At 35.6% G+C, this 27,807-nt stretch overlaps 1 protein-coding gene across 5 annotated transcripts in view; it reads right to left on the bottom strand.

The window, feature by feature from the left end:
• The window catches only part of MICU3 (mitochondrial calcium uptake family member 3), a 78,554-nt gene that overhangs the window by 16,585 nt on the left and 34,162 nt on the right, over window positions 1–27,807 (bottom strand). For 4 of the 5 annotated variants that reach the window (XM_070781763.1, XM_019953475.2, XM_070781765.1 and 1 more), the window contains exons 4-9: window positions 23,433–23,511; window positions 19,927–19,974; window positions 16,576–16,658; window positions 13,069–13,140; window positions 9,879–9,917; window positions 640–735 (exon numbers count right to left, since the gene is read on the bottom strand). In XM_070781763.1, coding sequence (XP_070637864.1) covers window positions 640–735; window positions 9,879–9,917; window positions 13,069–13,140; window positions 16,576–16,658; window positions 19,927–19,974; window positions 23,433–23,511 — 417 coding nt within the window. The remainder of the gene's footprint in view (window positions 1–639; window positions 736–9,878; window positions 9,918–13,068; window positions 13,141–16,575; window positions 16,659–19,926; window positions 19,975–23,432; window positions 23,512–27,807) is intronic. The other variant, XM_070781764.1, reaches the window with a different exon arrangement.

The raw sequence follows: 27,807 nt of genomic DNA on the forward strand, positions 1-27,807 counted from the left end.
GGGTGGTGGGAGCCGTCCGCCTGAGTGCAGCAAAAAGGTACATGTCTCTATGGAATTCAAAAACAATAATGAGTGATGTAATGGTCGGTCTGCTTTTAATTTTCCATGCACTGGCAATCCTAACCAATATCAAGGAAAAATGTTCCTCCCTTCCTGGACGGACTGCTCTTAGCACAATTCCCCCATGCCCACCCTTGGTAAGCTGCTCACTATGAATAGTGGGAAACTGGATTGTTTACATATATTGTAACTCTAAAGCATTAGATATCTTTTACTAAGTTCATGTAACATTGAAGTTTATAAGGTTAAAAGAGTCAGTGAAACTATAAATAGTATTTTCAAATGTCCTAAAAGTGATCCTAAAGTGAAAAATAATATTTCCTTTTAATTAGGTTGGAAAGTCAAGTTTTCTACAACAAGCAGGTAGATTTAGACAATTAAAGGTGACCTTGCAGCCCCTGCCAGCACAGCTGACATATTCAAATATACCAATTTACATATAGGAATTATTGCTTTCCTAGAGAAAAGGGAAAATACAAAATACATTTTTGGTTTCATCACTGTGACTCTAAAATGAAACAAGGACCAGATTAAGAAAGTGGCATGTGGTACAAGGACCTGGTTGAGGTCCGATTATACCTCTGCGAGGTCTGAGAAGAGTGCTTGGCTTGTGTTACGTCTCAGTGTATCCCAGTAGCTTCTGGAGACGAGTTCCTCAGCATCTGTTTTAAGTACCTGTGGAAGTTTTTAAGAAGCACAACTGAAATCTAAAGAACAGTCCCAAACAATGATAATTTATAGACTCTAATCTCTTCTAGCCAAACTTGAAAAGGAAAGAAAACACACTAGCTTACCTTTTTTGTTTTCTGCTGCACACAACAGTATTGTATTACATCGCCGGTAAACCCAGGCCATTTTCAAAGCGGTAACGTATATAACCACTATTTCTAAGTACAATGTGGCTTTGTCAGAAAATCACCTTCTTCACTCCTGGGCCCATGCCCTTCTACTGAGACACACATCACTTCTAAGAAAGTGTGAAATAAAAATTTTATTCACACCTGTGTGAAGTAAATTCATTTGGAGGAGATTTTGGCAATTTTATAGCAACCCAGGAAAATTCTGCTTAACTTAAAAATGAATTGTTAGCTAGCATATGTTAGTGCATCAAAGAATCAAAATGACCACATCCATACGTTAGAGAAAATTTAGATTAATCCAAAACTTGTCAGAAAGAAGTACGTGAGTTTCAGGCAAACCACTCAGAGCTAACCAAGGATTTGGTAAGTGTGTCTATGGTAAACAGATCAGGTACTTTCTGGTTTATCCCAGGGACACAGCACCAGCTTCCACCTCAGCACAGGCTAGTCTGAAGGTGATAATCAAGATGAAGAAGTGTTGTCTAATCTTCATATGAACTGTAGAACTTCAAGCTTAACTTGGACTATATAAACAAAAGTAATCAAATCTGGTCTCTGTCAGAATTTATCAGGGAAGATTTCACAGATTCTCAGGCTTGGTCTTCTTTGGGTTACTGTAAGAAGAAAAATGCTGCATAATGAACTTAGGGGTGAGTGGCTGACGATGAGAGAATTCTCATTTCTTGTGTGTGTTAATTTTCAAAAGTCCAGTGCCCCTAATGAAATTATAAGCATCTGGCAATTATTTCAAAGACCTATATTTTAATTCATAATTATGAACTAGAAAACACTGCCTACTGCCCATATTTTAATAAACTCTTAATAAAATGTTTCTAATAAGGTATCATTAAGCAGGAGTCACTTATATAACATAGATATATTTACTACCATAACAGTAAACATAGTAATATGGCAAGAGAGTGTGCTCATCACCCCCTTTAGTAACTAAATAAGCTTTCACCAAGTAAAATTAGCTGAGTGGAGAGCTAACACAGTTCTTTCTCTTTTCCATATATATAATAGAACTTCGATAAATGGTTACTAGATTAAATACTTTGCCAAGTTATCTAAATATTTTGACCGTGGATATATTTTTAAACTGTAACTAGAAAGTTGGTATACCATAAAGAAAAGGATTGTTAAACCAAAGAAACTAGAAAATAAGGCTTACTGCACAATTATTAGGAGGATAAAAGGAGATTTGTTCTATGAAGCCAGGCCTCTTCCCTACTTTGAAACACTGGTCACCATCACCCCTTCCAGCCATCACACACAGACTTTGATGACATTAAAAATATTTGCAACATATGAAGGGATAAAATTAGTTTGACAACCTATACTGACATGGATTGCTATAGGAAAAAATGTATGTTCTGAGAATAGAAAAGACAGAGAGGAGGAAGAAAGGAAGGAAAAGAGGAAGAGAGAGAGGAAGGAAGAAGCTAGAGTGTGAAGAATTCAGGTACTGGAACCCTAATCCCCAAGGTGATGGCATCAGGAGGAGGTGGGGCCTTTGGGAGGTGATTAGGTCATAAGGCCAGAGCCTGCAAGGATGGGATTGGTGTCCTTAGCAAAGGGGCCTGAAAGACCTCCCTTCCCCTTTCCACCACCTGAGGATGCAGTGAGAGAGGAAGGAAGAAGCTAGAGTGTGAAGAATTCAGGTACTGGAACCCTAATCCCCAGGGTTGATGGCATCAGGAGGAGGTGGGGCCTTTGGGAGGTGATTAGGTCATGAGGCCAGAGCCTGCAAGGATGGGATTGGTGTCCTTAGCAAAGGGGCCTGAAAGACCTCCCTTCCCCTTTCCACCACCTGAGGATGCAGTGAGAGAGGAAGGAAGAAGCTAGAGTGTGAAGAATTCAGGTACTGGAACCCTAATCCCCAGGGTGATGGCATCAGGAGGAGGTGGGGCCTTTGGGAGGTGATTAGGTCATGAGGCCAGAGCCTGCAAGGATGGGATTGGTGTCCTTAGCAAAGGGGCCTGAAAGACCTCCCTTCCCCTTTCCACCACCTGAGGATGCGGTGAGAAGGTGCCAGGAAGTATGCCCTCAGCAACTACCGCACTGAGGCTGCTGGCTTGCTGACCTTGGACCTCCAGCTCTCAGAACTATGAAAACATGATCATTCATCATAAGTCATCCACTTTATGGTATTTTTTATATTGCAGCTCAAGCAAACACAGAAGGAAAGAAGGAAAGAAACAAAATAAGGGAGAATGGGAGGACAGAAGAAAGGAAGAAAAAAGGTGGTTAGAGGGAAAAAAGACTGATTTAGAGATGAGAATATACCACTGTGGGAAGCAGAACAGTGGTGTCCTAAGGTTGTTCATGTCCAGATAGGCAAATAAACTATATATATAGTATATTTGAAAAAGGTTATACCCAGAGATTAGGCAAACTAGAGGGGAAAAAATCCCAAAATAGCAGCCCATAGAATTGGGCAGGAAACTGTCTTTGCTACTAGTGATATTTAAAAACACACAGAAACATAGAACACACAGGAACACACAGAAAACACACAGAAAAATAGAAACAAAGAAAAGAAAATTACATGTTTATAATTTGGGCCAATACAACAACTGTGCCCTGAGACACCATAATCTGAGAACTGTAATTTAAAGTCACACAGGACTGCAGGTCTCTGCAGTGTATCACAGAAATACACCCAGACACAAGTCTTCCTGGAAAACACACACCCTTAACCCAGGCCTTCAAGAATCACCACAGACACATTCCAACAAATACATGCTCATAATTTGAGATCGTGTGTGTGTGCTAAGTCACTTCAGTCATATCAGACTCTTTGCAACACCATGGACTTGTAGCCTGCCAGGCTCCTCTGTCTGTAGGATTCTCCAGGCAAGAATACTGGAGTGGGTTGCCATGCCCTTCCATGAAAGAACGTAAGTCATCACAAGTAGGAACTAGCAGAAAAAAACAAACAATAGAACCAGAGCTGCAGATTTCAGATGTTGAAATGATTAAATATGGAATACAAAATAAGCTTAATAAATTTAAAGAATATGAAGTTGCATGTGACAGGATTTTTTAGGAAAAACAGACTACTGAAAATTATTAGGCTGATTAGAAAAAGTAAAACTTCTAGAAATGAAAAATGAATCACTGAAATTTAACTGAACTGAATTATATACAGCTAGAGAGAAAATCTAGCTGTAAAGGTAATATGAATGAACTATACAGAATGCAGTGTGAAAAGAAACAATGTGGCAAATTAAAGAGGAGTTGACAGACATAAAACATGAATATCTATGAAAGCTCTAGAAAGTCACAGTTGAGAAAATGGGAGGGAGGAAACATTCAGAGAGACACTGGCAGTAAACATTCAAGAAATAATGAAAGCAAACAATCCTCATATTTGAGAAGCCCAATAAATTTCATGATAAGTAAAAGCAGAAAGATAGATTGTAAGAAAACTGTAGAATAGCAAAGGCAAAGAGAACATTAAAAGCACCCAGAAAGAAAACAGATTAACTACAAAAGAATAATTAGACCCAGAGCGGACTTTTTAATTTCAACAACAGAAGCCAGAAGACTAGAATGACATCACAATTTGCTGAGAACACATGTCAATCTATAATAATATACCTAGTAAAATTATCTTTCAAAATAATGGCATGTATACATATATCAAATAATTATACACCTGAAGCTAATATAATACTATATGCAAATTATGTCTCCATTAAAACAAACAAACAAATCCACAGAAGCGGAAGAGACTGGTGTTTGCCAGAGGCAAGTGGCTGGAGGTGGCAGGGAACTGGGTGATGGTGGTGAAAAGGTGCAATCTACCAGGAACAAGGTAAGTCAGTCTTGGGGATGTAATCAACATACAGCCTGGCAACTACAGTTAACAATACTCTACAGTGTACAGGAAGCTGCTAAGACAATACATCTTAGTTTTCATCACAAGGGAAAAAAATTGTAACTATGTGATGGGACAGATGTCAACTAGACTTACTATGGTGATTATTTTGTGATAAATATATATATCAAATTATGTTATACATCGTAAACTGATACCATGTTATATGTCAATTATATCTCAATAAACTGGAAAAAAAATAAGGGCGGAATAAAGAGATTTCCTGAGAGAGGGTTTTAAAAAAATTATCAGAAGATCATCACTTGGGGATATACTTTGTGAGTATAAGATTATGAGATTTAAGAAGGGGAGAAATTAAAGAGGTAATTACTGAGAAAAGAATAGCAAATATATAAGTAATTTGAAACAAACATGGCTGATACATATTTTAAAAGTCTAACTTGGTGGATTATAAAATACAAGGGTAGACATTATTGTTTTAAGTACACATGCCAGGAGCAGAAAGAATGGTACTAAAGAAATTTTAAACTCTATTTTTGAGAAAGAGAATAAAGATACAGTGCAATCTAAGACTTTATTATTTTAAGTATATTTACTAAATTTTCAAGAATAACTACATAAAGAAAAGAAATACAATGAATGTCTTCTAAACTAAAAATAAATCCAGTTTGTATAAATACAAATGAAGAAAGGAGAAAAAAAACAGTATACAGAATGGCTAAAGTAAATCCAAATAAGTTAGTCATCACAGTAATATAAATTGAATTTCCAATTAAAAAGCCCATGTTATCTACCCAGAAAAAAGAAACCAATAAAGTACACAAGATACACGTAAAAAAAGACATATCCAAAATATAAGGGAAAAAATAGGTTGAAAATGATAAACCAGGCTTCTAGTAATGAAAAGCGAGAAAACAATGCCAATCTTCTCACTGAGAACAATTGAAAAAACTAGACAAAATATAATACAGATGTATCTTAAAGCATCTTAAAGACACTATCTGCCTTTTGTACTATATTTTCAGGTACAAAAGCAATGGTGGGTAAAATTTCTGAAGCCTTAGTACAATGACAGCAGTGGGACCAAAGGCCAAAGTCATTACATTTTTCAGAAACTGTCACATTCTCAGTTTCATATACTCACATTAAAATAAAATTCACTTAAGAATATACTTGCTGAAGAATAGAACTCATAATTTTGTTAATTTGATCTTTGAGCACACATCTTTTCAACATTCAGTGTGAAGGGAAGCAAGCATAAAGCACTTCTGCTAATGAAGTACTATGGTTGTCTTGAGAAAAAACATCCAGGTGGTGATTTGTATTGCAAGGTAAATTAACCACTTTTTTCATGAACCATCATTTTTACTTGAAAGAACACCTGATAAAACAAACTATGGTTATTTAGACCTTGGTATATGGCAGACATCTTTTTGGAAAATGAACCCAGTGAGCCTGTCGCTTCAAGGGAAACAACTGATAGTATTTGTTGCCCAAACAATATACTGAACAGACTGAATACAGAAGCATCTAAGAGAAACTGGCTGTCTTCTATTAAGTCAAGTGTTAGAGATTTGAAACAAATGTAAAAATACTACTTTTCTCATTACATTTTTGAAGTTATTTTTCATAAAAAATGTTTAGGATAACATGTGAGTTTTTATTATTTTTAAATATATGAATAACTACCTTAAAATTTCTGAGTTTTAATTTCTAATATGGTAAATATAGATAAATATATCCAAAATATGAACAAAACTTCTTTGGATTCTCAATAATCTTCAACAATGTAGAGGGGTCCTGAGACCAAAACATTTGAGCACTGTTGCTTATAGTAATTGGAGAAGGTGATGGCACACCCCACTCCAGTACTCTTGCCTGGAAAATCCCATGGACGGAGGAGCCTGGTAGGCTGCAGTCCATGGGGTCTCAGAGAGTTGGACACGACTGAGTGACTTCACTTTCACTCTTCACTTTCATGCATTGGAAAAGGAAATGGCAACCCACTCCAGTGTTCTTGCCTAGAGAATCCCAGGGATGGGGGATCCTGGTGGGCTGCCGTCTATGGGGTTGCACAGAGTCGGACACGACTGAAGCGACTTAGCAGCTTATAGTAATAAAAATGAATGAACTAGAACCATTCATTAGATTCAATAACATAGATGAAGCTGACAATCATGATAATGAGTCAAAGAAGCAAGACACAAAAAAACTCATATAATATGATCTCATTTAATTGAAGATCAAAAGTGGGCAAAACCAAACTGTATCATTTAAGATACATAAAAAGGTTGTAAAATGACAAAGCAGTGACTGACATAAAGGTCATGATTGTGATTATCTTTTCCAGAAGGATTATGACTGGAGATATATGGAGGGGCTTCTTGGGGCATGTTTAATTTCTTGATCTATATTATATAGTAAACTTCTATTATTTTTTATTTGATATTTACATTCTATCAGCAGTAAATTTCCAAACTAAAATATATATTTAGAAAAAAATCAAGGAAAGCTTCATCATTACTAGAGGCAAAAATAGATAGTAAAAAACACAAAAAGGGAAAAGTCATATGTTAAAAATAAAAGGTAGTATATTTGACAACTAAAATAGATTTTTAACACAAACACATTTCTAGAGATCTAGGGATAGTATTTAATTAAAGATTTAATTTGCTAAGATGATTTAAGTGATCTAAATATATTCCTATAGAGGCAATAACAAGGCTTAGAAATATATAAAATAAAACTGGAATTACAGGTAGAAATTATTAAGTCTAACATAGGAATGTGTAATTTAACACACTATTTGACCAAACAAGTGGACAAAAAATTAGTAATGATAGAGATTTAAAACACATACTTAATATGTTTGATCATGCATATATTACAACCCTGTACCCCAAGTTGGAGAATATACATTATTTTCAAACAAAGATCATTTATGAATATTGGCACTGTTTTAGTTCATAAAACAAGTTCAATCCATGTTAAAAAATTAAATTATAACTGGTACATTTTTGGACTCCAATGAAATCTGGATAATAATCTTTAAAAATTTGCCAAATATAAGGCATGTCAAAGTCATGCCTTGACTTTGCATTATTGACTTCATGTTTGCCTTACTTGTTCTTCTGGATGTTTTACATTTCTTTTCACCATAATAAGATAATCAAGAGTTGACTATATAAGAAATATGAAAAGAAGTAGGGTTGTTTGGAACAAAGAAGGCTATAATGTAACTGTCTTCTAGAAAATAAAGGAAAAAGAAGGCTATAATGTAACTGTCTTCTAGAAAAGAAAGGAGCATGTTCAATCTTACACTAGGAAGGGATAATCTGACAGAGTAGAGGCAAAATCTACCATAAGAATGATTGAATTTTGGAACTGGCTACTGCAGACACCACAGAACTTCAATGTGTAATAGTAAAATCCAGAGGTACTGCATTTCCTGAAAGAAAGAACCTATTCCTAAAGGTAGAATCTGAGGTTATAATTAGTTCCATGAACTATACTCAAATTAGATACTTTATCACTCCAGTTGATCTACAATTCTGGAAACTAGCAAATAATTGCCAGCTAATTCATAACATTATACTATTTTTCTCTTAATGTCTAAGTAACTACAATTTGTTTATGTGGCTTAAACTAGAACCATATTAGTACCTGTTTCCTTTTAACAATACTACTCTGAAATGTATTATTTTAAAAAAATGCTTGTCTCTTATATGAAAATTATTTATGAGTTTAAAGGAAGTATATAAATTGCCACAGTTGGAAAAATGGCCCATGCAATGACAGATTAGAAAAATAAATAACAAAGTCATAATTATTACTAACAAATTTTAAGCTTCATAGGGCATGTGGCATTAGAATCTCTGAGATTTCCATCTTTCACATTCTATGTTTGAAATAATTAACAGGAATCTTTAAAAATTTTTAAGAGAACAGTAGGCTTTATTCCATGGAAAACAGTGAATTTTGCAGAAAAATTTTAAAGTATCTTGTAAGGAATCAAAACAACCAGTCAGTCATAAGATTCCCATGGACTTGGCTTGTTTTCCAACCCATTCTAGGTCCATTCCTTATGACTTAGATATTTTACATTTATTTTATGCTGCATCAGCCTTTAGTGTATACTTGAGTCTCAAAGAGAATTAGTTTTTATAGTTTGGAATTTTTATTAAATATCAATTTCAGGAGGCACACAGCTAGAGTCTACACTATAATGGAACCTTTCAGTAGGACAATACTGAGTAGCTCACTGTAAATTCCAGAGTTTCTCTCAGGTGGATTTGTATAATTTGAGGGCTCCGTCTAAGTGACTTAAGGATGCCAGGGAAAATCAAACGGACTGTGCCTTTTACATTTAGAAGAGACCATGGCCTATTCTCAGTTGTGTAGCAACTGGGCTAATCCATAAGCTATGACTTTCTGGGAGAAAGAAAAGAACGAAAGCGTAGCATGAGAATACATCTGGAAGATCATTTGCAAGAACTCCCAACTTTTTCAGGAAAAGACGAGTTTGAAGATCATAATCCTCTTTGAGAAACAACATGATACAGTGATATATTGAACATATCAAGTGCCATCTTGTACAAGACTTTTGTAGAGACCAAAGGCAGTAGGCAGGCATCAAAAGTTTTAGGAAGAAAAATGGGGAGAAATACTGAGAACTAGCAAAAGTTTATCCATTAATATCTTTGGTATTAGAATTAAGACAAGACTGTACATCAGATGGAGAGATCTAGCTCTTAAAATACCTGTGTCCTGCAGGAGCATAGCCTGAGAATCTGCTCCATAAATTGTACTTAACTCTTCAAATACCACTGAAAAATATAAAAGGTCAATTACTCTACCAGAGTTTTGGGTTCTTGTTCACTCACCTTCACCTTATTTTAATCTAAAGCTAAAGAGAAAGAATTGCTCTGTAAATTTATAATTTTCTTATAAATCCAGGAAGGAAATAAAAACTGGGGGCTTGGTTTCACATTATTATATTCAATAAATTCCTAAACAGTCTCGATAGTCGATCTGGCTTTATAAAAGAAATAGCATTGTCAAGTATAACAGGTGAGGGCTATTTACATAAAGAACATTTAAAGGGTTGTACATACACTATTAGTAGGAGAATGGTATCCATAAAGTTGAAGACGCTGACATAGAGCACAAAGGGCCAAATGAAGTGTCACATTTCAGAATGAACCCAAGTATAGCAAAAGAAAAAAAAGAAAAAGACGACAAAATAATCAATTAGGAAGGGCAAATCATTATGCTACATTCTCTATAGAGCACGCACACAGTACAAGTGGGATAAATGTTAAAGATGAGTAGCAAAGTTTTTTAAATCTCGTATAATTAAACATTAAGTGAACGTGTGCTCATTTCAACCACTTTCATTATAACTTTTTGATGGAACTATTGGTTTGAATTAAACATGGTACTCCGAAGTACGCAGTTTTCCTGAGACATGCTTCAGCAATTCCATGTGCGATGAGGGGCAGACCTGGATGCAGCAGCATGGCGGTGGGGATGGCATGAGACCTATGCTGGAATACAGTTCAGCGCCTGTTAGTGCCATGGACCCAGGCAACTTAATGAACCTCTCTGAGATGGTTTTCTCTTCTGTGCAAAGGTGTGAAGACTTACCTGAGAGAAATGTAATGAGGACTAAATGAGAGTAACATGTATAATGGAGATAGTACAGACCTTAGCACATAGTAAGTGTCCCAAGAAATATTATGCTCATTTCTCTCTTCTGAAGGAGTTCATTTTGATATGTAAATATTTTAAAATTTAGTCTTGCCTAATTTTTGATTTGGGGATGTACTATTCAGTTTAAAATATTCTACTAATTAAAAGAGAATTTCATGTTTCACAATTAGCTAATCTTTTTGAGTATTTATTATATTTCAAACCCTGTTAAGTGGATACACAGTTTAACTCATTTAACCCCATAATCATCATATGTGCTCATTACTCCTATTCTTGTACAAATGAAGAAACTGAGGCACAGAAAAATTTAAGGACCTAGTTCAAGGTCACAGAGGTAATGAATGGCAGAGCTAAAAGTCAAAACTTGAAAAATCTGACTCCTACAATGTCTAACATAATCTATATATTTTCACCATAAGCTAAATTTCAGTTGTTTCAAAACTCAAAAATCTCATCAGTTCAGATATGCATTGTTTAAAATGTGACAGTTCACATTGTTAAAATGTGACAGCTATTAACAATGTTACCACTAATTATTACTATTATTGTAAAACACAATAAAATACTTGAAGAGCACTGTATTGTCCTAGAGTGTTGCTTAGTTCAGAAGCTGCACTAAAGATTATTTCTGGATTGTTTTAAGAAATAGTTTGGATAGCTAAATTCTATAAGTGAGATTCCAGGAGCATTAATTGAACTGTAAGATAAACACCTCTGGGATACCTATGGAGATCAGTGTCTTTAGCAACATTCATTTCCATAAAGGTAAGTGATAGAATACTTAAAAGTTGTTTTTATCTGTTCTTTAAGTCTCCTTCCCCATGTATTTGCTAGATAATGTTTCACTGATCTACGTATGTTCATATAAAATAACCCAATTTAGGGTATACTGATATAATTTAGATTTCATAATTCAGATAGACTTTCCCTAAATAATCCAAGTTAATAAAGTTTTACCGTATTACTGTTATGAACTTATTTGCATTATATCATCGGTATTAAATTTACTTCACCTGGGATGCAATGAAGCTTTTGTGCTGACATGGTAGCTTTTCCCAATGTGGGTTGACTGCTATTATTATTCCCTTTCCTCTCTCCCTTTGTTACTCACTTAGGTATTTTAGTAAAGGTTACTGATTAGAATAGGATTGTTACTTTACTGGAAGATCCATAAGTCTTTTCTGGAATTAGTATAAATAAACAAACAATTAAGTGTGTATTCATTGAAACACTATCTACTTTATCATTGAGGTATACCAAAAGATTTATTAACATAATTCAACCTCCTAAATGATATTTTATCAACAACTTGCCTATCCAGTCAATCATTGGCAATCCATGAAAGTTAAAATAATTGTTTACTCTTTTAGTATATTATCAGTAGAGAGTGTCTTCTACAAGTGTCTTCCATAATTTAATCTATTGGGGAGGTTAAAAAAATACTGATAAATATACCATAGTCAAATATTCTGAGAAATAATACACATTCATAATCCTGATGATCTGCTTTTATTAATATAAATACACACTTTGTAAATCTACTGGGATGAAAATGACACCCATCTGCTACAGATAACCCATGTTTAAAAAAACCTAATATATATGCTTGTAACAGTGAAAAAAATAAAAAGTGTTGCAACTCTTTGAAGTTAATTATTTGATTTCCAGATAAACCAATTAAACTATTTCACAGGGCCACTAATTTGCAAATGGAACAATTATCAATTACATACTAACAAAATTCACCATGTTTCTACTATCTAAGTACCAGAGGAAGAAATATGATACAGTGGGTAGAAGTATGGGTTTGGAGTTGGCCAGCCATGGGTTCAAATCCTGGCTTTGGCATTTAATAGGGAATTTTGGACAAGATACTAACCTTTCCAAGTGTCAGTTTTCTCATCTATAACTATAGATAATAACAGAACTGTTTGGTAGATTAAAAGAGAAAATGCATGCAAAGCGTCTAATATAATGCCTCATACTAAAGTCTTAGTACCTGTCTGTTATTTTTATTAAGTGAACCTAGGATGTTGTCAGGCTGAAATATTTACTTGGGACAAGCAAAAAGAAAACTAGAAGGAAAATGGAGGGAAATGTTGCTTAACTCTACCTTCAAAGTGAAATGAAACATTACTCTTCCCAGAAGAAGAATCTATAATACATCTTTCTATGAATGCAAAGAAACATATTATTTCCTTGTTTTTGCTTCAACGTTCATATTATTATAGTACCACTAAATTTACTCACATGTATAATTAAATCTTTGCAATTCACCTTTAAATTTTTATATGCATAATGATCTGTATTAACCTATTATATGATATACCCTTCAAATCTCATGGATAACAACAATATGGATGAAAATGATTTAATGAACATGGTTATGGATACACATGTTTAATATCAATACTTGATATAAATATTGATATCAAAGCATATAAATACTGAAGTTTTTCTACATAAGAACTTTAGAAAGTTTTCAAGAAACAGACAGATCCAAAGTTACAGGCTTTAATTACTATTTCTCAACATGAATAAAATAATTCTTACCTAGAAAACCCACCTGAAACCATTATAAATTATTCTTACCAGCATTGCACGCTTTTCTTCATCTCCTTTAGTTTCTCTCTTTTCATTTTTTTTCCTGAATATTTCTTGAAGCTGAAAAGAAAACCAATCAAAAATCAAACACCTGATAAGAGTTTCTGGGAACCTATCTAATACCCCATGCAAGATATATTCTAAGAACAAAGAAAATAATTAGCTTCATATACACCAAGAACATTAAAACTAGTATGAATACATTTTCTGATACCAGTTTTTTTCCTAAGAAAAAGTTTTAGGTCCAGCATATAGTTTTACTTTATGATAGTATCTCCTACAGTTTAACTTTATTGCTAAGACACAAAGACATGGAGCCTGTGGCATATACATAAAAAAAGATGAAGCCTACTGAGGAATAAAGGACACTGGACCAGAAGTCAGGGGTCTAGGCTTGAGCCCATCTTCTGTCATAAACCAGTTTCATGGATGGGGGACAGGTCCTCACTGGGCTCCAATTTGCTCATACATGAACTGAAGATGGACTGAATGACCTCTAAGGTCTCTTTCAGGTAATGGTAGGAACATGGGCTCTGCATGTCTAACCTTTTGAGCAAGTTACTCTAATCATTTAAGGCTTGTTTTCTATATGGGGAATATGAATAATTTCTTACCTTAAAGCAATATTTTTTTTCCTCTAGCTTTACTGAGATATATTTTTTCCTCTAGCTTTACTGAGATATATTTTTTTCCTCTAGCTTTACTGAGATATTTTTTTCCTCTAGCTTTACTGAGATATAATTGATAGGTCTTATACAAATAATGTTGCGCAGAGTAGACATTACAAGTAATTACTTAGCATAAGCACATTGCCTGTTCCAGTATTCCTGCCTGGGAAATTTCATGAACAGAGGAGCCTGGTGGGCTACAGTCCATGGGGTCAGAAAAGAGTCAGACACAGCAACTGAGCACACATACTCTGTTATACATGGCATTATTTCCTGTTTAAAATCTTCTTTTACACATGGAAGCTTAATTTTATCTTTATCTCAGTTTTCTGGTGAGGTCCCTGTTCTTGTCTGTGTAATTTGAACCGCTATCTCAATTCTTTTACTTCACTTAGTATGGCTAGAGCTGAAATTCAAAATGTATTCTCTCCCAAGATATATAATAACAATTTAAAACTACAGTACAAACAGTAAATTATTTTATTAACACATATATTCCATACTTTATCTTAATGAAAAGTTTTTCTTTTTAGCAAGCATTATTAATATTCGCTTTATAAACAGGCAGGAGGATCATAGATTTTACAAATCTATTTTACAAGTCTACAAGTAACTCTGCCCAACTCCACCTCTGCTTTTAGGAACTCCTAGCTGTTGATGTGCGTGCGTGCTAAGTCACTTCAGTCATGTGCAACTCTGTGCGATGCTATGGACTGCAACATGCCAGACTCCTCTATCCATGGGATTCTCCAGGCAAGAATACTGGAGTGGGTTGCCATTTCCTCCTGCAGGGGATCTCACCAACCCAGGATTGAACCCTAGTCTCTTACATCTCCTGCATTGGCAGGTGGGTTCTTTACCACTAGCACCACCTTGGAAGCCCTTAGCCATTTACAAACAACAACAAACAATAAAACAGTATGGCCACTGCAGAGTAGACCATTGCTTTAAAGGAAGAGCAACTTTTTTAAGAGTGTAGAGTAGAAACAAACTGAAATTCTACAAGAATGTTTTACCTCCCACCTCCACAGACAGACAGGAATCCCACACACACATCTACATAGGCAGCTTCCAATGCACTGAGTTCCAAAAGGGAACCTTTAAGACAGTGGGGTGGAACTTGGCCGTGTTTCCATAGAAAGTCTGTTGAAGGCTGTTTCAATTACAAGGCCCATTCTTAAAGTCCTAAAGTACAGCTGAACACTATCATGACAGAGCTCTAGTGAACTAAGTCTGCCCATCTTAGGATGTTAGCAACGTCTCTCTACTGCAACGAAACTCCCCACCTCCGCACCATCGTGAGCAGCACTACAGTAAGGGATCCTTTGTGGGCCCAGCTCCCCAGACTTGCTCAGGGGCTGTACTTGGCCAAGGGCTACACAGAAGCCTTTTGACAGATCCCAGTAATTAGTTCCCTGCTTCCTTTTGAGCAGCTGCTAATTTGTTCTGGTGAGGATTTCCCTCTCGCCTCTTTCCTACCATGGGAAAGAATGATTTCATAATTTCTCTTCTGTGCTCCAGCCTCTGAAGAAAATACTAAGCTATCTAAGAGGTTTTCCAAGGGATTTTTATTGGCTTGTTACAAAGGAAAAACAGAAAATGAAATGGCTATTTATGTTATTTTCTGCTTCTCTTTTTGCTAAGAGAGTAGAGGTAAATATTGAGTTGCACAAAAAGGCTAAAGCTAGACCTTGTTACTGGGAGGAGTAAACCAATGTTAATCTCTGTTTTGGAGAAAATCAGAAAAGGCATTTTGCCACAGACATAGATATAGGATACATGGGTACAAAGAGAGAAATTACAGAAGGAGAGGGTGGTTAAGATGAGTGAGTAGCTGATGATGCTGCCAGACCAGCACCAACATGGGACCAGTCAGGTAAGAAAGCCTGAAAGACAAATACCAAGAACACGCTTATCAGCCCTTGGTCAAAGACAAGGGAAGGCAATGGGAGAATGGGCTAAGACTGGAATACAAGGCAGGAACGAGTGGAAGAGAAAAAAAATATTGTAAATCCTTTAAAGAAAAGGAAGGGAAGTTTCCACAGGCAGGCAACGAGCTGCCTATGGCTGGGTGGCTGATATGACAGGGTCTGGGCGTGTGTAACAGCCCAGGATTGCCTGTCTCTCACTCCGTGGAAAATATACATTTCAAACCTCCAGAATGTGTGTAAACAATTATAATCATCTTCATGTGTGTGTGTGCTCAGTCACTAAATCATGGATGACTCTCTTGAGATCCTATGGACTGTAACCACTAGGTTCCTCTGTCCATGGGATTTTTCAGGCAAGAATACCACAGTGAGTTGCCATTTTCTTCTCCAGGGGATCTTCCCACCCAGGGATCAAACCTGTGTCTCCTGCACTGACAGGTGGATTCTCTATCACTGAGCCACCTCAGAAGCCCTATAATCATCTTTATACACTGAATAGATTTATATAGTGTAAAAATAATTCAAAATAAAGTACATGAGTATAATATACTGTATTAAGGTAAAAGCATAATACTTTTACTCTTTTTTCAACAATGTGCTGTGCTTAGTCACTCAGTCGTGTCTGACTCTTTGCGACCCCATGAACTGTAGCCTGCCAGGCTCCTCTGTCCATGGGGATTCTCTAGGCAAGAATACTGGAGTGGGTTGCCCTCCTCCAGAGGATCTTCCCAACCTAGGGATCAGACCCAAGTCTCTGGCATTGCAGGTGGATTCTTTACTGTTTGAGCCACCAGCGGAGCCCTTTTTCTACAGCGGTATTCTAAATAATGCAAAAACATAAAAAATATAAGTAAGCAATATATGTATTGATAAAATGTAACCAATAATATACATACCACCAAAAACTCCTTTTTATCCACCATCTCATTGCCATCTGTGTCAAACATGTTGAAAGCTATTCTAAAACCTGCATGTGGCTCTGCCAGACAAAAACAGGAAAGTATTTGTGAAATGGAAAAATGTTTTCAAAGTTCAAAATCCACATTAGTTGTAAACAACTCATATTCTGTGCAGAAATGCTTTAACCAAGAAATTAAAAGCAACATGTTACTATTAGTTAACTATAATAAAAGCTATAGGTAAGTATATATACTTCTGCTTCATATATTAGCACACTTAGTAACACAGTTGATAATACACTTGAAATCTACTTGTGTGATACTTGCTGCATATCATTAACAGTAAAATCTGATTACCTTCCTTCCAAAAATAAATATTCTTTCTTTTCCAAAGTCTGTCAGTTTGTTTGAAAAGAAAATATCATCTCAGTACATTTGAAATATTTTTAATATGTCAGCTAGTTAGAGCAGAAGAAAAAAAAAATACAACACAATGGACCAGCCTAAAATCCTGGGGAAATTATAACAGAATGACCCACACACAAAAAAGTCAGGCATGAGAGATTACATACTTGGGGTTGAACTTCCAGAGGCTTCAAATACAGAAATATAAAATAAAAAGGACTTGAATAATTAATTCCTTATTTCCCCCAAATACAAGGAAAAACTGCTTTTCTGAGAAAGACTTTCATACACTATGAACTGCTGTAATTGTATGAAAATTATAATAAGATTCAATACCTCTTCTCCTTCCACTTCTAAAGCAAAAAGAAGAATGCTTGGACAGAAGAAAACTTGAACGCATCCTTCAAAGCAGATCTCAGTGTACATGCCTTTTTCAAAACATTTGACCTGTTTTGAGATGACTGGCAAAAAGTTTAAAAAGGGACCTCCCACAGGTACATTTGCCACTACGTGTTTTGAAATTGTGAACCCAGCAAAGCGAAGCACATAGACTTGCTTTCTTAATCAGTAATAGCTGTCTCTGAAAATAATGGAAATGAAAGCCTTTTATGCAAGTTCATTTTTTGCATGTATTTTAGGAATCTAAACTTACTTTCATTCTCACTCACTTGAGGAAGAAATAAAAAGTTACACCATCTCCAATGACCAAGGTTTAAGCTTTAAAAAGATCTTGAAGATACACACAGAAAGAAGTCCTCACAAGCATTGTTTGGAAGGGAAAATAAAGTCAAAGTAATAAAAAGTAAAGGTCGGGGTGGGGAGGTTGGAAACTATAGACAGCTAACATGGATTATCTAGCTCACTTCCTGTGTGCTTAGTCATTCAGTTGTGTCCGACTCTTTTCGACCCCATGGACTATAACCCGCCAGGCTCCTCTGCCCATAGAGATTCTCCAGGCAAGAATACGGGAGTGGGTTGCCATGCCCTCCCACAGCAGGGATCTTCCCAACCCAGGCATCAAACCCAGATCTCTCACATTGCAGGCAGATTCTTTACCATCTGACCCACCAGGAAAGCCCAAGAATACTGGATTGGGTAGCCTATCCCTTTTCCAAAGGATCTTCCTGACCCAGGAATTGAACGGGGGTCTCCTGCATTGCAAGCCGATTCTTTACCCACTGAGCTACCAGGGAAGACCCAACCAACACCCATAATTACAGAAAAGTTAGGGTCTTTGAGTGCTGTGACTTCATTTGGAATTCAGAACTCATCTTAGAAAAAGAGTTTAAATTGAAAAATTATAATTAAATAACACCCATAATGTTTTTTGTTTTTTGTGTGTCTGTGTGTTAAGAGTCACAGCACTCAAATATCCTAACTTTCCTGTAGCAAGCAAAAACCACTATATGGGATTTTTTCTAACATGCTAAAACCAATCCTGTCCAAACTCAACATGTGGTTTTCCTCACCAGTTTGTTTTACTTGTACCTACCACTATGCTGGTTCAGAGACTTATAACTTCTAATTTTGCATCCAAAGTTGTTCTAGCTAACAAGATAACTTTGGAACAAGTCTCTGAGATACTCCTTGGCACCCACTCCTCTAATTTCCATGGTGGCATTCATCCTTGACTGGACTCAAAATCCATGGCTTTCCAGTCTGGAACGTCCTCAGGCAGTATTATAATTAACTGCACAATACTTACTTTTCTTCAGTCATTTTAAATGATTTTGAGCCAGGAGAAAAAAAGCAAGAAAAAAAAAAAAAAGGCAGTAATTTTTGAAACACACATGTGTGCACACATACACAACACATTTCCCAAACTTCCGGTGACAGAACTCCAACATAACATTATCCATCACTAAATTCAGAATAAAACAGTGGCTGTGTTATCTTCCAATCATAGAAGTACAGGAATTTTAAGACTGGTTTCTAATGATGCAGTTTTATTGATGTTCTTTTTTCCAACACATCTCCATAAATATCCACAATTAGAAATTCCAATAGTCACTTTCTTGTGTTCATTTGCCAGTTAGTTTCTGAGAGGCTACCATGCACCTGACACTGTTCTTAATACAGAAATGAACAAAAAAGATAAAATCTTTGCTATTGTGGACCCACACAGACAAAAACATGTAAACCAATAAACAAATACTTTCAAGTAGTTTCCATGCTATGAAGAAAATACAACACTGGACAGGGAGAAAAAGGGAGAGGTAGAAGAGGGAGCTATATTAAGGAGAGTGGTTAAGTAGGGCTTCCCTAAGCTTTCATGTTTCAAAGAAAACCTGAATTATTTTTATTATTCGGAGGATCTTGAGGAAAAGCATTGATGGTAGCAGGAACAGAAAGTACAAATGAGACTTCAGGGATTTAAAATGTCAGATAGATGGTTGGAGCACAGTGAACTACAGGGTGTAAGTTCCCCCATTAAATGCAATGAAACTTAACTGAACACTTTAGTAAACTCTTCATATATTTCAAAAGAATTGCTGCATATGAAAAGAACAGAACAATGAAGCTGGTGGAGGATGTATGATGGGTCTCCTGATAGACTCAGTAGTTAAAAGACTCATTCTTTCACACTAATCTTGCAGAAAATGTGATTTGAATGAATGTAGCAGAAAATTTACAAATTATTACCCGTCCTTACCTTTAGGCTCCCACATAGATTAAACCACAAGGATTGACATAGGATATTAAATTCTTAATTTATGAGCATTTTATTACTATACCATAGGCCATAATCATATTTATGGTTTTGACACTTGACAATACTATTCTTAGCATTTTCCACTGGCATTTAGACATGAATTTTGCAAGACAGCGTGGATAGAACTAAACTGATTTTCAAAGTATGAGAATCTAAAAAAAGATTTATTTCCCAAGGTTATGCTTGAGAAAGAAAACTGCATCAGAAATAGATTTAAGGAGTACACTTACTTGTTAAAATACATAAAAGAAAAAGATACTCTGTGTAAGAAATCACACCTAGAAGAAAAATAGTATTAGTTATGCTGTATATAAAATATTTCTTTCATATTTATCAAGTAAAATATTATTCTTATAATAGCTGTAAGTAATAGTTACAAAAAATTCAGACTTTAAAGAAGATGCTAAATATTGTTTTAAATGAGACCAAACTATTACCATAAGATCAGAGCAAAAGAAGAAATAAATTTTACTTTGTTTCATATGCCCTCTTAGAAACAAAATTCACATTAATGCTTCCAGATATATTGACACAAAAGCAAAATTATTAATAATATTTACATATAGCTGTAAATTTTAAACGTGTTGCTAGAGCTTTCAATATATGAATCTAATTAAAGATTAGAAGGTTGAAAATGGTTAACTCTGTGAAGTGCTTAATGACATCTTAGACCTCCTTGAATAAAACATTTAGATATTCTTGCTTAGAGATTTGACTGCTGTATTGCATTCAAAAAACACAACTCTATAGCTATTACTTTTCTGCCTTTAAGTTATCATTCATTATTCTTGACACATTTCATGCTTCTATTAAGTCTAAGAAATTTTAATTTTAATTAAATGGCTTACACTTTCTGCATATTGCATCCTGAGTTCTCTGTAATCTCATAATTATAAACTTTAAAAGGAGTTTGTTAAGTAAATAAAAATATACATTCTGTTACTCAAATTCTTGCTTTTGAATGATAACACCCAAAACTAGAATTAATGGCTTAATTGATTTTTCCAAGCAGATCCTGAGAAAATTAAAATCAGGAATAAGGCAATAATACTTATCCAGATATGAGACAGTTCTCATGTTTGGTAAAACAGTATAAAAATGATCAGATCGTGAACCTTAAAACTCCACTTTACCTGATGCTCTTTGAGGCTATCCTCTTTGTTACAGAACAAAGAGAAGAGGAGGCACTGTCAGGCGGTCTGTCAGGAGAGGTGAAGGCACTGAGCTAGGAGGCCTGAAAGCATTCCCGTCTTTTGTTTATACTAGAATATTGTGACCTATAGACATAGTTCTGGTTGATTGCCATGAATGTTATGGGAGAAAGATTCTGGAATGGTCAATGTGTATAAAGATACAATACCTAGATTCCATAGGGATCCCTCAAAAAAAAAAAAAAAAAAAAAAGAATTGGAAATGGGCTCTGTAGCTCCACAATCCAGTCTCATTGACTGTTGTTCTAACTGATGTGGGGGAATACACAAGAGATGCCGGTTAGTGAAAAGAAGTTCAATGCCTGCTGTACATCTTTCAATTGATAATCAACACAAGAGTCCCCTCAGTGAAGGATTACTTAACAGTAGGTATCTTGATCATGAGTACTACAGTAGACACTTGTTGGAAGTAAGGAGTTTTTGAGGTGGTGTCATCCACAGCAGAGAAAAACAAAGTGAGAAGCTCATGATAAAATTTAATAAAAATGGTCAAGGAGAAGAGAAAATACTACTAAACATGAACTGTAGATTCATGCTTTTAATTACAAAAATGGAGAATCATAGACTAATCTTTCAATTTGTTTTAAGGTCACCCAGAGTCAAAAATAAAATAACAGTAAATGCTAAGCATATAGTAAACTTGTGATCTTTAGAAAAAGAGGATAAGAAAGATGCCAACTAGGTTTCCTTTAAAAGTTCAATTTAAAAAATTCTAAGGGAAGTTCCTTTAAAAGCACCACAGTGTTTAGTTCCTATATCCTGATACATTACAGCTGGCTATTATAACTAAGTCTGTGTAATTCATGTTTCCATAAATGTTACATACCAATTAAATTTTTGTAAAACTAACATTTTCTTGCTGGGTTGTATTTTAAGCTGATAGAATTCTTTGTAAGTTAGTCTTCAACAGCTCTAAAAACTTAAAGATTCCTCTTCCACCTAATCTCTTTATTAAAAAACAAGACTATAACTCTTTACTTTACCTAACCCAATGGTTCTAAAACTTGGGTACATGGATTACCTTGATAATCCCATCACTATGACATAGATCTGCACTGTTCTACAGGGTAGCCACTGACCACACAGGGCTACTTAAATTTAGAAATAATTAAAAGTAAATAAAATTTAAAATTCAATTCCTCAGATACAGTAGCCCCATTTCAGGTTCTTCATAGCCACAACTGACTCAAGGCTATGGACTCTAGGGATATGGACATTCCAGCCACTGTAGACAGTTCTATTGGATAGCATTGAATACATTACCTTCCCTGAAAAAAATATACAAATCTGCACACAACTTAAGTAGGATTAGGACTTGCCTAAACCTATAGCTTCCAGATTTAAGCCTCCCTTTAACTAAAAAGAATTTCCTTCTTCCATCCATTTATCTTTCTTAGATTGTATTTGATCCAATTTTATTTTCCCATGAGAGGTATCAAGGAAATACTTTTTACATTCACCAATTTACCCCATTCTTCTGAGCTTTGAACTTTCTTGATCCTATCATTCCACTCTAAGATTTGAATGGCAATCTTTAACACAACTTCCAGAAAAAAATTTCTAAGAACTTTAAAGATATTGTAGCCCAGACTTCACAAAGATGTATAAACCCTAGTTATGAAAAGCCTACAATTAAAGATAAGGTATCTCCTCCATCCAGAGTCCATGAGATCTAGGTACAAGCAATTTGAATTTCTAATTCTACTTAGATAAACATGTATGATTTATAATTACTCTTTTAAAGTATTTATCTTCATGTTAAATATATTATTTTCAAACCAGTATTGGTTAAAAGTGATAGAAAAGAAAAAGGTAAGTTTATATAATTGCTTTATATTTTTATTTTGTATATTCTTGTATTTGAATATAAAAATATATATTTCTAAGAAACATTCCTTGCTAAGATTAAAAGAAATTATATTGATTAGTTTCTACTATAAATATTTATAAAAAGTACACTGTAAAAGAAAATTGCAATAACAGCTATATAATTTGATTGCAAGGACATACATGAATTAATGAGTTATATAGATGTGGGTAATACAGTAAGTTGAAACAATTGGATTTTGCAGTGAGTTTTGTCTTTAAAAAATGCTCAAATTGTACAGCCAAAAGATATATCCAATAAGCTTTTCATACTGATTAAATTTAAGAAAATCTGTAATCCCCTGGAAGTAAATGGAAAGAAGAAAAAATAGATTTGGAAATCAGTATTTCTGAACAATGCTTTCTGTAGGTAGATATAATACTTCTCAATATGGTTAAAAAAGGGTTTTTTTAAACTGTTAAAGTTCACTTTGTTGGAAGATATGAATAATGTATCATAAATAAAGTAACCCTAACCTCACTATCAAGAAACATTCATTATTAATATTTTGGTATTTTTCTTTTTAGTTTTTTTCTCTCTGTACACAGACACATATATAACTGTAAAATTATTTAAGCATGAGGAAAATATACATGTATAAATAGTATAAGCAATACAGTGTCAGTACTAAAATACATAAATACTAAAGTTAACTTACCTTTTTCTTTAAGATTTCGAAATAGCTTTGATGATCCTTTCCAAACTGGTGGTGTTTCTGATAGCATTTGATTTAATTCCTGTTACATAAAGTATCATTATACTGATTAACATAACACATATATAACATAATATATAACATAGTATATATCATTATACTGATAAACAGGTAAGCCACTATTTATAAAATAGACCAAAAATATTTAAATGCCAATGCAAAAAAAATTCTCTGCTTAGAAGACCTCAGATAATGGCTGTATTTATACTACTATCTCTGTGGTCCATTCAACAGTAAAACCCAATGACCAAAAGTGTAAAAGTAAAAATGAGTGATAAAGATGCTACATTAAATTCAATTAGAGCTACAAAAAATTTCAGATAAATGTATTAATTGGGGATATATAGTACTCTTGCCTGGAAAATCCCATGGACAGAGGAGCCTGGTAGGCTGCAGTCCATGAGGTTTGCTAAGAGTTTGCTAACAACTGAGCGACTTCACTTTCACTTTTCACTTTCATGCATTGGAGAAGGAAATGGCAACCCACTCCAGTGTTCTTGCCTGGAGAATCCCAGGGACAGAGGAGCCTGGTAGGAGGCCGTCTATGTGGTCACACAGAGTCGGACACGACTGAAGTGACTTAGCAGCAGCAGCTGCAGCAGGGCTTCCTTAGAGAAGGCAATGGTGACCCACTCTTGTACTCTTGCCTGGAAAATCCCATGGACAGAGGAGCCTGGTAGGCTGCAGTCCATGGGGTCACTAAGACAGAACTGAGCGACTTCACTTTCACTTTTCACTTTCATGCATTGGAGAAGGAAATGGCAACCCACTACAGTGTTCTTTCCTGGAGAATCCCAGGGACGGGGGAGCCTAGTGGGCTGCCGTCTATGCGGTCGCACAGAGTCGGACACGACTGAAGTGACTTAGCAGCAGCAGCAGCACCTCTTTAGGCTAAGTGGAATGACTAGATTTTTCTTTAGGGGAGAACCTTAACTACCTCCTAAAAAATCACTGGTAAGATAAGGCACAGACTGAATTTACACCAAAACCATTTTTTTTTTAACTTTGTGTTGTGGACATTATGAGAGAATAATATAATTACTTCCTACCTTTAGCAGCTATTAACACTTTACCAATTTTGTTTCACTTATTTCTCTTTTCCCACTTTTCTTTTGTGGGGGACTGCAGGGCTTCCTAGGTAGCGCCTGTGGTAATGAATCTACCTGCCAATGCAGGAGATGTAAAAGACGCAGGTTTGATTGCTGGGTAGGGAAGTTGCCCTGGAGTAGGGAATGGCAACACATTCCAGTTTTCTTGCCTGGAAAATCCCATGGACAGAGGAGCCTGGCTGGCTACAGTCCATGTGGTTGCAAAGAGTTGGACATGACTGGGCACCAGCACCACCACACATATATATATATATATATATATATATATATATATATATATATATATATATTATAAATGTGTATATATGAAATCTAATTAAGATAAAACACTGAATTTAAGTTCTGGGGCCAGTTAGAAAAGGATGGTTCCATGGAAGCCCTAGAAATGGTGCCCACCTAATGCAGGTCAGATATGATCAGCAGGTTTCACATACTGTCTGTTTTCTGTAGCCCATTTGGATTTAGGCAATTCTGGGGTAGATGAAGCAACTGGGCGACAGATTATACTGGGAAAGAATGAAGAGTATTTTATAGTGACTTAAAGAATGATGACATCAGATGAAGTGGGAAAACAGGCTATTGAGTTATTACGGTCACTGCTGAAATTTTTTCCTAATTTTAACCTAAATATTCAGTAAAGAATACACACTCCAATTGCTGATTAGTCAGCTTTTTTTTTTTTTTAATCAAGCAGAAGCGGGACTATTTTGCAAAATTTAAACATTTGACTCATGGCTCAGATACTAAAACAATTTTGTATTTATTGTGCATACTTGTGTTAAGAGCAACTAAGTGAAAATTATAAATAGGTTAATTGTGAAAAATTATTAAGGATTTGGTAAGATAACTTGAAATAATTTGAAATTAAAAAAAATTAGTCTGCTAAGTAACACAATGAAAAACAAACGAAACTCTAGCAAGTGCTTCTTTTCCAGATCTGATTTTTGCTACTTAAAAAGTGTGGTTCCCTAAAAGGCCCTGGCATCATTACCTTGCCAGACAGCTTGTTAGAAATGCACAATCTCAGATCCCATCCCAGACCTACCGAACCAGAATCTACTTTTAACAAGATCTATGAATGACTTTTATGTACACAAGTTTGAGAAACACTTTAGATGAATCCTTTCTGATGTGTGTCCTAAGTCACTTCAGTCGTGTCCAATTCTTTGCAACCCTGTGGACCATAGCCCATGTATATCAAAATGCTGTCCATGGGATTCTCAGGCAAGAATACTGGAGTGGGTTGCTGTGCCCTCCTCCAAGGGATCTTCCCCCCTTTCCCAATGTCGTTGTACCTTAAAAAGCCCTGTGACATTTATAAACCATCTTTTTCATTACTGAGCTGAGTTAGCAGACAAATAGGGAATCTCTGGGATGTCAAAGGCAGGAGAGGTATTTTTAGGGGATTTATAGAGTCCCTGAAGTCCATCTGTGAGTTCTTGCTCTCACTTCCTTCATACTGTTATTTCCGCACGGCAGGTAACAGATGCCACCAATGCTGAGTACTGTCTCACTAGGATACCAATGGCACAGAGGTCAGAATTCACAACGACTGATGATGCTTAATGTTTAAACAACAGTAAATCCATAAAGATTTTTGTTAAAACAGGAGATTAAAAAGTATTTTGAGTATTCTTTATACACTTTCATTTATACTGTCTCTATTATATTGATATTACCTCTCTTTCTCCCTTTGAACTCTTTCCATGTATTAAACTCCATTTCTTCTACTCAGCAAAAATTTAAGACCAAAAAATCAGAGCTACCTTTTATTTGAGTTTCTTCTGTGTGCTTTTTTTTTTTTTCTGTGTGCTTAACAATAGCCTAATACACACTTCTTTTAATTCTAAAAATTCTCATTATGCATATATTACTGTGTCTTAAGATAAATAACTTACCCAGGATCACACAATTAATCAGTGACTGGCCAGATCCTTACTCAGTCTAAGCAGTTTATTTTTGTAATAATTTAGTTCTGTCTGGTCTAGATCATCCAACTGACACATTGATCTTCTTTCATATCAATTTTAGGGACTTTTAAATTTTATTAAAATTTGTATTTCTGCTCAGGCTCGGACTCTCTCTCCCCACTCCCAGTGCCTATCTTAGTCTCTTAAAGGCAGTAGTATTGAAGACAGAGAATTTGATTGGCTTTTGTCCCTGGTTTCTGGGAGAAAGACTCCATATCCTTAGACCACACCAAAGTTTATGCTGAGGAGAAGAATCAGGATTGGGGCTGACCTTCAAAAACAACCCCATGACTCAAGGGTTGGGGGTGTGAGCTAGCCTGACCTCTGGGGAGGGAAGAAGAGAGGAGAAGAAACGGAGATTGAATTCATTTGTGTGGTCAATGATTTGATCAAGCGCAGCTATGCAATGAAACCGCCAATAAAAACTCTGGACACCAAGCTCAGAAGAGCTTTCAGGTTTGTAAACACATGGGTGTGCCAGGATGGGGCCATACCCTGATCCTCAGGAAGAAAGCACAGAAGCTGTGTTCGGAACCCTCCTACACCTTGTGTGTCTCTCCATTTGGCTGGCCTTGATTTGTTCCCTTATAATGATAATTATAAATTGGAAATCGAAGTACAGAATGTTTCTGAGTTCTATGAGTCGGTCTAACAAATTATTTAACTTGAGGGAAGTTGTGGGAACTATCTGAATTTGTAGCCACTTGGTCAGAAGTGTGGGTGGTCTGGGATCCCTTGAAAAGCAGCTGGCATCTGAAATGGGGGCAATCTTTTGGGGGATTGGGTCCTTAAATCTGTGGGGTCTGATGCTAACTCTGGATGGTGAGTATCAGAATTAAATTGCAGTACTGCAAGTAGGGACTAAATAAATATTTGCTGGATTGAATTCATTTACCTAGAATTACAGACCTTTGTTGGCAAAGTAATGTCTCTGCTTTTGAATATGCTATCTAGGTTGGTCATAACTTTCCTTCCAAGGAGTAAGCATCTTTTAATTTCATGGCTGCAGTCACCATCTGCAGTGATTTTGGAGCCCAGAAAAATAGTCTGACACTGTTTCCACTGTTTCCCCATCTAGTTGCCATGAAGTGATGGGACCAGATGCCATGATCTTCGTTTTCTGAATGTTGAGCTTTAAGCCAACTTTTTCACTCTCCTCTTTCACTTTCATCAAGAAGCTTTTTAGTTCCTCTTCACTTTCTGCCATAAGGGTGGTGTCATCTGCATATCTGAGGTTAT

Source organism: Bos indicus, chromosome 27 (genome assembly GCF_029378745.1).
Source record: "Bos indicus isolate NIAB-ARS_2022 breed Sahiwal x Tharparkar chromosome 27, NIAB-ARS_B.indTharparkar_mat_pri_1.0, whole genome shotgun sequence".
Lineage (NCBI taxonomy): Eukaryota > Metazoa > Chordata > Mammalia > Artiodactyla > Bovidae > Bos > Bos indicus.